Genomic DNA, 13223 nt, shown 5'->3' with positions numbered 1-13223 from the left:
TTCTAATCAGCCAACCGCGTGGCAGCACGTTAGTGCATTTAGACATAGAGGCGTGGCCGAGACGACCTGCTGAAGTTCAAACTGAACATCAAAATCAGGAAAAAGGTTCTTTTAAAAGTCACTCTGAATGTGGCGTGGTCGTTGGTGCCAGACGGGCTGATCTAAGTATTTCATTCATCCCGCTTTGTATATGCTTGTGAGCATTGCCACAGTGTGTAATATACTATATTAAATATACTATACATGAAACTCTATAACAAAAGTTATAACTACAGCAGTATAGACAGTTTTAAAAGGGCTGTGGTACATATGTAGGCTGCGAGTGTGTTATTACTACAGGGATAGCTCAGTAGGTAGAATGGTGGCCCCATGATTGGAAGGTCGGGGGTTCGATTCCCCTGAACAGCTACCCTGAGGTACCCCTGAGTAAGGTACCGTCCCTACACCCTCCAATGGCTGCCCACTGCTTCACTGAGTGAATGGGTTAAATGCAGAGAGGAATTTCCCCACGAGGATCAATAAAGTACACTTTCTTTCTTTCTTAAATCCCAGACAGGAAATACAAACATTGCTAATTGTGGAGAAAATGTGGACACACTGGGGAAGTAACTGCAGCGTGCTTTATAGGAAACGTGTCCTTTTATCAGCTTTCATCTTAATGAAGGATGTTATCACGTTCAGTATCTGTGCAGCGAAAGAATAAGAACAATGAGCCAGCAGCTAATGCTCCTCTTAAACTGCTGCACGTGTTTGGAAAGACAAAATGTGCCCTTTGACCTCACCCCTTCACACCTGAATGTGACATCCTTGGCCAAACATTCAGGGCTACAGCCAGGTGGTTAAAAATAATAAATACAGATGTCAGCCTTGTTCTGATTGTTGGGCTTTTCTGTAGGATCTTTACCTTCCAGTATAAAGTGCCTTGTAATTTGCTGCTATATAAATTCAATTTAATTAAAGTTCTGGACACATCTGATTAATTTGGCCTCCACATATTAATATTTCTGAACATGAAATACTTTAAAGTAACTCAGCAGCAGAAACAGCAACATGTTGCTTAAACACTAATTGTTCTGTATAAGTAATCTAAAGGCGTTATATAAAATAACCCAGCATCAGAGCGTCAGACATTTTACCAATGATCGCACCAACTAATGACCCCTTTTTAGAAATTATAGATGACATACTGCAGGCTTAACTATTTTGCCTTCCAGGATTTCAATCAATTTGTACAAAGAATTTGTAAACTGGCAGATAAATGCAGCAGAGTGTCGAATTAAAAAGGTTGTAGTGGCGTAATCCTACAAATTAGCATATAAATAAGAACATGCTTAAATGGAAGAGCAGCACACCGGCTGCACGATGGGGGATGAGCAGCCTCTCTTGTCTGAGGAGGCTGAGATCATTCAGTGATCATTTTCTGCCACTCAGTTTGTGGTGATCACGGCATACTTTGCTGTGGTCTGCCGGGGGAGCTTCATCTGAGCTTTAGACACACACAAGCACCAATAAGCTGATGAAGGCCGACTCTGTGATGGGCTGCAAACTGCTCTTTTGCAGGTGTGGTGGAGACTCTTCAGTCATTTTGACCACCCCCTGCAACACTTACGGGACAGACAGCAGAGCACATTTCCTAACAGACTGAATTATCTCTACTGCCACAAGGACAAATATAGAAACTCTTTCACACCTCTTATCTCTCTGTTATTTATCTCTATTTTGTTACATCACTTGTATAATAACAACAAGTAAAATAAAATGCTAAAATTAAATTATTTCTTCGTGTTTAAATAATAATAATAATAATGATAATAATAATAATACCCTTAGTATCCCTTAAACATAAAGTACTATGTAAAATTGGTTAAACTACAGCGACACCGTGTGGCCAACACGGTCAGCGTCTCCATTAAAGTAACTTTATTCAGTCAACATTTAACACAGTTATTATTATTATTATTATTATTATTATTATTATTATTATTATTATTATTATTATCTGTCAGTCACGCGCGGTGATGTTACTCGTAGCCCTTTTGTCTCTGTTTTACAGCGTTCGTGACGTGGAGTGTGACGACACTCACAGTGGACGGGACACCGGAGGCGCTGCTCGCACCAGCTGCAGGTCAGAGGAGGAAAACATGGCTCGTCAAAGTAACACCTGCGCCGGTAATCTGGCGTTTCTGTTTGCGCTCGCGCTGATTGCAGCGCGTGTCCCGGCGGAGGCGTCCGAGGAGCAGGCGAAGACGGTGGAGTTCAACGTGAAACCGGGAGGAGTCGTGCACACCTTCTCCGAGGGCATTGTAAGTGCCTCCGCCGAGCGGTGTCTTTATTTCTCGCTGTAAATCTCCCGCTTTAAAACGAGCCCTCGTGCAGGGAAACACGGAGCTACCGATAAATCCTGAATCGTAAAATTTAATTTTACGTGGATTAAATTTGAATTCACCGCGCAGCTCACTGTAACCCACTCCAATGTGATTTATCAGTCAGTTATTAACACATTAATAGCTAAATTAATTATCATTGAGGAGCTGAGGTCTGCTTCTCTTATTACAGTCGGACATAATCGATGTTATAAACAACAAAAGAGAAAAACTACAATCTGCTGGGCAGCTTTAGTCGCTGTCTGATGACGACACAGCCTGTGAGGGGCTGACACGTCGCTGTCACAATGGCGCTTTTGATTGGTTGAGAGCTTCTTTTCTTTTAACTTAAAGACTGCTCACTTTAAATTGTAAAAACAACTTTTGTCTGATTGTTAAACTAACGATCGAACTAATTATTTAATGAATTAATGTTTTTCTTGTTTGATTAATCAAAGAAAAGCTGACTCGTCATTGGTCACAGCAGGTAAAGCTCAGGTGTCCCTGATAGCTTCAGCGGTGACAAAGAGAACCATTACGTGTCTCTAATATTCTGACGTGGGAGGTGTTTGCAAAGTCGCAGTTTAAAAAAGTCAAAGTCATCTTACAAGCTGTTACATTAGATTATTACTTTAAATAGAAAAAGAAACTCGCTGACTCGTCCAGCTGTAGCTTGACTTATTATTTGTTATTTCCTCGTTTCGATGGCAGAGGTGTGACTCTGACTCACTTTCATGCTCTAAACCAGGAATGTCAGACTCCCTCTGCGTCGTTGGCCACAGACAGCCCACTTTAATCTCAAGTGTCCAGAGTCCAGAGCAGTGGAATTCCCCTTCTCTGTCAGTGGACCGAAGATTAGCTGCACATTTATTCCCACAGATATCTGAATATGAGAAAAAAAAGTGCAAATACAACCTTACCTCTCATTTCTTTCTACGTAATAGACAAATGCTGCTGTAGTAAATGAGAGGAATCTGTCAGCGAGATTTAAGAAATAAAGGTGTAAACTAATTCTGTACTACAAAGTGAAAAAACTGGAATTTTTCTTTCATTTCATTTTTTCAATCTGTTACTTAATTACTTTAGTATAGTATGAATGGTCCAGAGGAAGGCCTTCATCAGTAGGAAATGTTGCAGTTAGATGTCCAACATTATTGCCCTCATTCACATTTTCTAAAGCTTCATGCACATCTTATCTTCACATCAGGAAGCCCTGTTTAGCTCATTTAGGTCATTTCAGGACCAATTAAATATATTTAAAACTACTTTCAGGTTGGCTCAGTACACATTGGATTTACCAGATTCCTGAGCCAACCCCAAACAGTTTGTGATTCCTCCTGGTATCAAACCAAGGGCCTTTTTACACGTTAGGTGAATATGTTAACCACTACATTACGGAGCCATTCAGTCTACGTGATGCTGAAAAGCTTAATATGAATGAACTATTCAAGCTGAAACTGGTGAAAGCTGTTACTAATGTGGCAGAAAATAACCACAGGCGTGTCTGTCGTGCTACGCTGAAATCTGAATAGAGAGAAATTGTTTTTTTAGCAGTACCCAGGCTAATTCTAAACATCTGTACCAGGTCATGTAGACCAGACTTTAAACGGCGTTCTTTTAAATGATGATCAACAAGCAAAAGAAACATCCAAAACCAAAAAGACCAGCGGTAATTTCTTATGGCTTTTTTAATCTGGCTCAACTCTTTCCCCCATAAACAACATCTGACACGCTCTAGCATTAAGAAAGGTTTTGAGACCTCAGTACAAAATAAAGAAATCGTTTCTGGGCTTTTCTTAGGGGAGCTGTCTGGCAGAGACCACCCTCGCTAACCTCCGATGCACAGACAGAACAGAGCTTCTTGGGTTCCTCCTAAAGAGTAACGTGTTAGTGTTCAGGGTATTATTGGAAAGGATGTGAGTTTACATGCAACCATATTCTGTCTTTATTTCTATGTAAGGTTAAACTGAAACCTGAGTGAGATCAGTGGAACACAGAGTTTCTCGTTTTACAGGAAAGTTTTGTAGGTGAATCCAAAACACGGCACTAACACCTGGTTTCATTCTCCTTCTGCAGGGGGAGTATGAATGCTCTTTCACGTACGCCTCTCAAGGAGGAACCAACGAGGTGAGCCCCTCCCTCTCTCTCACTGTGCGTCTCCAGCCTCACATCACTGATTACTGCGGTCTTTATGCTAAAATATTGTCCCTTTTTTCTGTAACGCAGCAATGGCTGATGAGTGTGGGCCTGACTGATGACAACAGACTGTTCTCCTGCTCTGTGTGGAGGTGAGACACAGATTTTAGAGGACGCTGCACTGACTTGCATTGGCTTAATGGAGGCTGCACAACTACTGCTTACCTCACCTTAACCTTAAAGCCTGCCTTCACCCTAAAATGTCCCCATAAGGAAGTCGGGCCCCCGTGTTGTGATTGTGTAACCAGATTTAGGTCCCCGTAACTGCAGTTATACCAGGACAACACTCACAGGCCAATGAGCAGCCCGCGGAGGTACTCTTCTTCTTCAGTTCGGTGACCCCGATGCTAAGAGCACCCTCACCGCTAATGTGTGCGTCTGCTGAGTCACCTCATTGATTTTGCTTAATCGTGACAGTGGCGGTAGAGACTAGAAGGGGAAACAACACAGCAAACTTCTAACCTCTGATTGAAATGAATTTATGCAAACCCGTGACACTGACAGCAAATATTTCCTTTTCATTCCCGCCAGGCCTCAGGGGAAGTCGTACCTGTTTTTCACTCAGTTCAAAGCTGAACTGAAGGGAACCAAAATCGAGTATGCCAACGCGTATGTAAGTACAAAGAAACTGTTAGCTGAGCTTTTAGTGGGCCTGTGTTCATTCATTTGTTTTTGAGTTGTCAAATTATCCCAGTGCTCAACATGGACAAAGCTGAAAAACTGTGATTGCTGGGTTTTGTTTCTTTGTGCTGCTGAGTTTGTTATTTATTACTGTCAGTGGGCTGATCCCATTTCCAGAGGAGGGCTGTGCTTCAGTGATGCTTTTAAAACCAGGATCATACTTGCTGTGGACACTGCCGATAAATATTCCACATGATTCTTTAAAAAGCTGGCTGGAGTTCGCCTGCAGGTGTGTGGTTGGTTCACTGTTTTTCGGGCTGGTCCTTGAAGATGCAAACTATTGAAGGATGTCCACAAGGAGTCTCGCGTCCATCCTCTCATGGCCCAAAGCAGAACAACACCGTGTTAGCTGATTCCAGAACAGCGCTCCACTGACTTTCTGTCAGAATTACTACTAATAAATAACCTCTTTCACTAATCTAGCCCAGCCTGCATAGATGGTAACTAATGGTTACAGCCTAACAGCATATTAGAGGGCTATCCTCACTGATGGACATGCCCAAAACACTTCACCTAGGAGGCGTCCTAATCAAATGGCCGAGCCACCTCAGCTGGCTCCTTACGATGTCAGCTTGATTCTGAGCTCCTCGCAAATGACCAAGCTCCTCATCCCCTCTCCGAGCCGGAGCCCAGGCACCATCCGCAGTAATGCAGACGCTGCACCAAATCTCCTGCCAATCATGAATTTGCACCGAGAGTTTCTGCCGTCATGTTCGCTGTGTTTCTGTCTAAAGCGCCAGAGGTTTCTCAGACACGTGAATATCTCCAGTCAGGGATTCATTTTCCTGACATCGCATGAAAGCACTGTAAGCTCATTCAGCTTGGATTCATCTGGTTTCTTTTTCAAATTCAAGATGAGTCACGCTTAAAGCCAGCGGTTCAGTGCAGGTCTTTCTTCCTTGCACTGAAGTTTGCCTGTTGGTAGTCAAACTGCACCACAACCTGTGCAGCGTAGTTGCGATACTGTCGGTGCAACACATCATAACGCCTCACAGTTCTGCGGTTGGTTTGACAGGACAAACAAAAACTTTCTGCTTTGTATTGCCTCGCTGTTCCAGGCGCCCCTTTGGTGCAGAGATTAAAGCTTCATCAGCACAGTTGTCAGGAAAAACAAGGCGAAACTCTGTTGATGAGCATTTCTGCATAGCCTGCAAATAATAAAACATCCACCTTTATACCAGCAACACATTCATCAGCCTCTGGGACCAAATCTGAGGCAGACGTTTGTGTGCAGCAGCTTCTTATATGCTTTTTCTCCAGTAAGATCGTCACAGCTGTCGCCATCTGCACTTTTATCTCGTCTCGTGCGACAAATAGAGAAAAAATCTCAGAGCTGTATTTAATTAAACAGTTTGATAATGACGCTTGCGAGGCGTCATTATCATATGTAAATGATAATGACGATATGTAAATGTCAGTGCGTGCCACGTCTCCGCACGAACGAGGATTATTGTAAGTCTGACATTTAATGATTTGTGAACAGGATGAGCTGCCTTCAGACTTTTGTCTAATCGGACTCAAAGAGAAAGAAGCAGCAGCTTACCATTTTAATATTCATTTAGTTCATAATATCTGAAAAGTATTTAAAAAACTTCCATCTCGCAGCCCAAGAGTACGTCTTCAAGTTCCTCGGTGTGATCGAATGGCTGTCCGAAGCATTTCACGGTTAATTTTTCAGTGATTATAAAATACAGCAAAGCTGTCAGTTCTCACATTTGAAAAGCTGGAAGCAGATAATGTTTTGCAGTGTTCTGTGATTTATCACCTATCAAATATGTTTGATTAACTGCTCAACTTTAAATGTTGGCACACGAGCCTTCTGCAAAAAGGGGCGGCACTGGGTCCCTCTACTTAGAAATCAATGAAAAGCGAATGCATAATATGTTGCTTTACTACAACGATGGCGCCCGTTACATAAGGCGTGCCCCCAGACACAAAGTCGATAAAGTTGCAGCTGCGGGATTTTGTAGCTCGAGGACTTGGATTTGTCACCCGAGTAGCAGAATGTACCCGACCATAAGCTAGACATGGGTGGGTTGGACATATCATCTTCCCTCCACTTGTATACAACAAACCCATAATGTGCCCTTGACAAACTAACACAAGTCGAGTGAGTCAAAGTAGCACGAAAACTTTATTTCTTCTTGACGTCACACTCGGAATCGAGTCTGTGCACTTTAATGTCTCGTGGAAGGTTAATGTCCGCGCCCGGTCTGAGCTCAGCCACTTTGCGCGGTCTGCCTGTCTGATGTGGTCGTCTGTGAAGTGGAGCGCACCTCGACACGCCTCCTTCCCACAGCAAGGACAGTCCTGACACTTTCTGTCATTAGTGCGAGCGCATGTTTCCTCCTCCCGCTCAGCTCCGTGCCCTGCAAGCCAAAGACGAACACACAGGGAAAAAAACACAACTTCCCTGAATGATGAGACCGAAATAACTTTGCACGCACAAACAAACACACCTGCCACCCCCGCGCAACATTTCCTTGACCTTGCCGTCACGTCCTCCTACTGTCCCGGCCCGTCTGTTCCAAACAAAATTGTTGTCATCTGTGCCGCCTCTCATCCTGTTTCCCTCTCTGTTTCATTGTTTCTTTTTTGTCTCTCTTCCCCTGCTCTCCTCCTCCTCGTCTTGATCGCGGCTGCTGTTTGCGTTTCCAGTCTCAGTCGGCAGCAGGAGGACAGAGTGACGTGCCTTTGAAGCCAGAAGAATTCACCATCGGAGAATCAACAGGTGAGAATTTATTGTGTTTCCGAGTGTTCAATCAACTCCCTCTGCTTGTCACATCAATCCCTTGCTCTTTCTCTCCGTCTGCCTCCCTCCCTCTCCATCACGCTGCAAGTACCCTGCTGATTTCCCTCTAAAGCATATGCTCCAGCTGTGAGTGGGTTGTCATTTGTCCCTGTAGCATTATTTCTTGTTATTCCGTTTCCGCGCAAACCGAGGCTCCAGACTGTGATTAGCAGGATTTGACGAGTCGAGCCGACCAGCAATTTCCTGTGTCTTTTTCAGCATATTAAACGCTACAGTTACAGATGCTGGAAAACACTTGCAGTCTGGGTTTGTTTTGATAGACTGCTTAACAGTGGAGAGCGTATTAATTACAAACCTACGAGTAGCCTTTAGCATCTATAGGAAAGGAGAGCAACCGAGCTCAGACGTGCAGATAAAGACATGCTGACATGTCCTTATGTTTGTGCCACATGGAGGCAGTGAGTGTTACAGCTGGTGATTTATTATAAGTGCTGTTTTATTTTAGGCTGGGACGTGTTTTAAGGTTATGGTCAGGCTCTTAATTTGTAAGGCTTTAATTAAATCGCTTGAAGTCCACTTATTACACATTTTCCTTTACATTTGTTTATAAGCTAACAGCTACAACATGCATCAACTGTTCAGCTCCAAAAATGTATTTTAATGTACGACTCCATCAAAGTACAAAATAACTGATCATGTTTAAGCTTTTAGAGTAAAGGTGGGCAATTAATTTTCCTAAGGGGCCACATGATACACTGGGACTGTTGTGTAGGGCCGCACCAATAAGCTGTGGCCCCTTGGGGAAATGAATTGCCCACCCCTGCTTTATGGGAACTGCTTGCCTGGAATAAAAATATGTTTAGTTCCTGTATAAATATCTTCCCCAGTGTAATAAAGGTTAAATTATCATTTGCTTTCTTTGTAAGCTAAGCTCGCCACGCTGTGGTTTCTAGCTCTGCGTATAATAAACAGACACGAGATTCGTGTGTTTTTTTTCTTTCCACCCTTCAAAAAAGCAAATAAGCATTTTTTTTTTAGTGCATGTCTGAAAAATGCTGAAATATAGACTTTTTCAAATACATAAAAGATAAAGATGCTGTTTGTGTGTGAGGTCTTTAACAGGATCAGCAACGTTGCTGTTGGGCTCACTGCCTGCAGGTAGCAGGCATGTCTCATTTACACCAGCTCACCTGCAGGTGGAGCTCATCAAACCTACAGACGTGATGTCCTGTTATTCTCCTTGTGCTTTGTTTGCAGCTGAATGATTGTTTTTGCTCTGTCGTCATCTGTGGCGGCATTTCATGCATTTCCTCTTTTTTTTAACCTCAAGTGACCCACAGGGATGGAAAGTTCAGCGCTCAACTCTCCAAACTGACCGTGATTGGACGGACACGAAAAGACGAGCTGTAGCTGGTCAGAAGTGAAGCGCTTTGACCAATCAGAGCATCCCAACGAGCTCCGACTGGAGCCTCTGCTTTTCCCTCAGTGATCGATGAAGGATGGATTTCTTCCTGAGTTACAACTAAAAATTGAAGAAGGATAAACTGGATACTGCCCTGACAGCACTTTGTGTCGCTACAAAAGTTACCTGATACTTTGTTGCTATAGTGGATCGGAGCTACACGGGACAAAAGGGATCAGCTGAGTAAACAACAACAACAACAACAAAATGCTTGCTCTGAGATGAAGTGCTTCCATAGTTGTTATTTTTCTTATGCTACAAGATTTACAAAGAATTGTGTCCTGATACACTGGGGATGTCTGTGATTGTATAGAGGATGTCTGGGGGCTTTGTGGAGTATAGATAACATATTTAGACTAGGGAAGGATTTATCCATCTTATGTAATCCCGAGAGAAAAGTGAGTATTCCCCAATATCGTCACTGCGCGCACATAAACAATTTCCCCCGTCTGGCTCTGCTCTGAGCCGCTGTTGAGCGAACTGCCTCCTTCTGTCTTCATCTCTCTCTGTTTATCCGTTCCAGATGATTGTAAGCACCACATTTGATCCCCAGCAACCACCAATCACTTCTTCTTGTGATAAATCTTTGTTTTGTGTTTTTGCCTGAAGCCATAATGCAGCAGATAGCAGCTTTTAAACATGTTAAGAGGACACGTGTATTCCCACTTATGTCTTCAAATCTTCATCATTCTGCAGCAGAAGATGCAAATCTTTCTCAAACAAATTCCCATTAACAAATGGATCTAATTTGAGTTTATTGCAACAAGTTTTCAGTTACATTGTTAACCACAGAATACTAAAATGTAGGGCATGCACAGACGTTTGGATGATAACACGCGAGGCAAAAGAGATGCCAGCAGGTATCTCTGAGTCCTCCTTGAACCCTTTACTTTCATCTTTCGGTGCCACATGTGTGGATCAGCGAGGATAATGTGCAGATTTCACAAGGACTTCATTATTTCGCGCGCCCCCCCCCCCTCGTGATGTTGCGAGAACCTTTATCCCCCCGTCATTGATCCAGCCCTCTCAGATCCACGCCAGTCTCCAGAGGACGATTGATTTCAGATTTGAGGATTTTGCTGATTTGATTGTGTGGTTGTGTTACCTGTTATCTCTCTGCCTTGTTTGGCCCGGGATCGGTTTCCCTCGTCCGTCCGGAGGTGATCCTAAGGAACTGAGGAAATGCTTAGCAGGAGCGTTTCCCCTTTTCCTCGTTGTCACCGCTGATGTCGATGCGTCGTCTGGAAATAATCACCTCCAGATCCTGGCGTGACAGATTTGAAAACAAACAAACCCAATGTTACTTATTTTGTACGTTTTCTTTTTCTACTTGTTGATTCTTCTGATTCATGATGAAATGTGATGGGCGTCTCAATAAAGACATTTTCTGGAGATAACTCAATGTTTGTGTCTTGTTAATGTCAGTCATGATCTCACTGAAGCTCCCACAGCTTGTTAGAGGGTAAACATAAAAAGAGGAAAGATTTGAGTGCCAGCATTGAGACAATAAATATTCGGAGCACTGTCAAAGCTGGGCAACAGTAAACACGGTGGAAAGCATTTTTATACCCCATCATATCCCATCCAGAACAACAGTAATTTTAGTAGCAGCACTAATGCATCCCTAATTTAGACTCAGTTTATAAGCAGCATAAATACAGTGTACAGGACATCTGAGGCCCCGAGCAAAACTTGCAATTAAAATAAGCATTATAAGAAATGTTGTTTTAAAATGTATTCTGCTGGCGTAGGAAATTAACATATATTGTCCTCAGATAAATGTTGCCATGAGATAAAGAGCTTCTATTGTTTCTTCTTTATTTCTAGGAGAAAAGCTTTGGAGCGAGGCTCTTCTAAATCCACAGGCACAAATGGGAATCTATAGAGCTCTGATCTTTATGGGTTTATAGAGATAGAAAGTTGGTGGGGATTTATTCATTTTATGTTAAGCCAAAGAGAAAAATCTGTAATCTAGATTGTCGGCATATCGGCGCAAGTTTGTTTGAAGCGTAGCGTCAGAACTGTAACCAGCACGTTTAGCGCTGCTTTTATGAAACATCTGAAAATCTCAAGTGTGGCAGAGCTAAGATCACAACAAGCTGTGCGATGAAACTCCCACAGAGGCTCTTATTTGTAATTAAAGCATCTTATAGCAAAGCGGGGACATTTTCAGACTCTCGTTTCTAGTTTTGTGGCCTTGCAGGGGGAGAAAATGAGACACTTTGTTCTCGAGTTGGTTGTTCCATCGAGTAATAGGTCTCTGTTGCACAGTAGCTCTTTGATTATCATCATTTCACTCCGTCTATGGGACTCGGAGCTGCCTCGATGCTGTCATGCAAACCCTGAACACATATCGCTGCTGTTTACCATCTGGCAGCGGTACAGATGTTTACTTTCAACTTCTCCCTTTACAGTACAACCATCACAAAGAATTAATACACTCTCCAAAGAATTGGCCTAGATTATGATGACGTCAATTAAAGAGCTTTGATCAGAACCCCCCATCCTGCCACCCCGCTGCTGTCCAGACTGAAATACCTCTAACTGTTCAAATGTGGTGCAGACACACTGTAATGGTTCACAAAGCCACTGCAAGAGGGTGTGCAGGCCGACAGGAGAGAAACATGGAGCAAAATTAAATTCATGTGATTTAATTACTAACTGACAGAAAGTTGTGGGTTGAGGGGTACAACTTTCTTGGCTTCAGGAGAATGTTTGCCATCTTCTTGTGACCTCTTAAAACAAAGCTTGTACACTTGTTGCCTTAAGAGATGTTTGACCAAAAGCAAATCAGTGTGGTTCTGCAGCCACCTTTAGCAGCAATAACTTGAATTGTTTTCTGTACGACTTTATCAGTCTTCCACATCGTTGCGCAGGAATCTTGGCCCGCTGGTCTTTACAGCGTTGCAGGAACTGAGGTTTGCAGGAACAAGGTCCCGGTGAGGTCTGGATAACACTTGGTCGCTGCAGCACCTTTGCAGCTATTCTGTTGTAGATTTGTGCTTTTTCTGTTGCATGAACATATTTCAGCCAAGCTGCTGCTGTTTGTGTTCGACTCAATAACTAAAGTGTCCAGTTTCTGTGGCTGCAAAACGAACCCAAATCATCACGCCTCCACCACTGTGCTCGACAGCTGGCGTGCTGCGTTTGGTTTCCCGCAAACGTGGTGCTGTGCGTTATTGTCGAGCATTTCCTTTTTGCTCTTGTATGTTCAAAGACACTGGCACCAAATAAGGTCTACTGTTGAGTAAAACTTGCTTGTGGAGATGAGATTACTCGCCTGTCTGTGTGTGCAGATGTTTCCCTGGGGGTCCAGTAGAGGCCAGGTCACATGAGTGTGGGGAATTCCTGTACATGGAGTGTTTTCATAATGGCGCTAATTAAGATTAAAATATATAATATTTAATTAGAAATAGAATATTAGACAGTGTGATTTGTGTTGCAGTTGGAAGGCTTGACTTGCCTTTAATTGTCCAGTTATTTTGCTTCCACCGTACTCTGCCTCAGCCTTCATCACCACTCATAGTCCAGTGGCAAAGGCCAACCTTGTGGTCTGTGGTTTGTGCAACTTTGCTTTCTAAATGTATTGTCATGAACTTTAAGGTGCTAATGGAGGCCCGTAGGGATTGGCATGCAGTCTTTGGGTTTGTTTCAATTTCCCTGACCACTGCACAGGATGACATTGGGGTCGATTTGCTGGGATGTTCACTTCTGGTACGACTGGCAGCTGTCTTGAATGTTTCCCACTTGTGAATAATCTTTCTCACGG

At 43.1% G+C, this 13223-nt stretch overlaps 1 protein-coding gene across 1 annotated transcript; it reads left to right on the top strand.

The window, feature by feature from the left end:
• Positions 1 to 2066: 2066 nt before the first annotated feature.
• On the top strand, positions 2067 to 10841 carry mydgf (myeloid-derived growth factor). The gene is made up of 6 exons (XM_085347718.1): positions 2067 to 2303; positions 4440 to 4490; positions 4590 to 4651; positions 5091 to 5172; positions 7899 to 7971; positions 9323 to 10841. Exons 1-6 carry the CDS (start codon positions 2142 to 2144, stop codon positions 9400 to 9402), a joined length of 510 nt encoding a protein of 169 aa, XP_085203844.1. The 5' UTR covers positions 2067 to 2141; the 3' UTR covers positions 9403 to 10841.
• The last annotated feature ends 2382 nt before the right edge of the window (positions 10842 to 13223 follow it).

The sequence above is a fragment of the Diplotaxodon limnothrissa genome, linkage group LG23 (genome assembly GCF_057381915.1).
Source record: "Diplotaxodon limnothrissa isolate DT_005_m linkage group LG23, D_limnothrissa_male_GT1.1, whole genome shotgun sequence".
NCBI lineage: Eukaryota > Metazoa > Chordata > Actinopteri > Cichliformes > Cichlidae > Diplotaxodon > Diplotaxodon limnothrissa.
The sequence above is the reverse complement of the archived record's forward strand: the minus strand, read 5'-3'. Positions and strand labels throughout refer to the sequence as shown.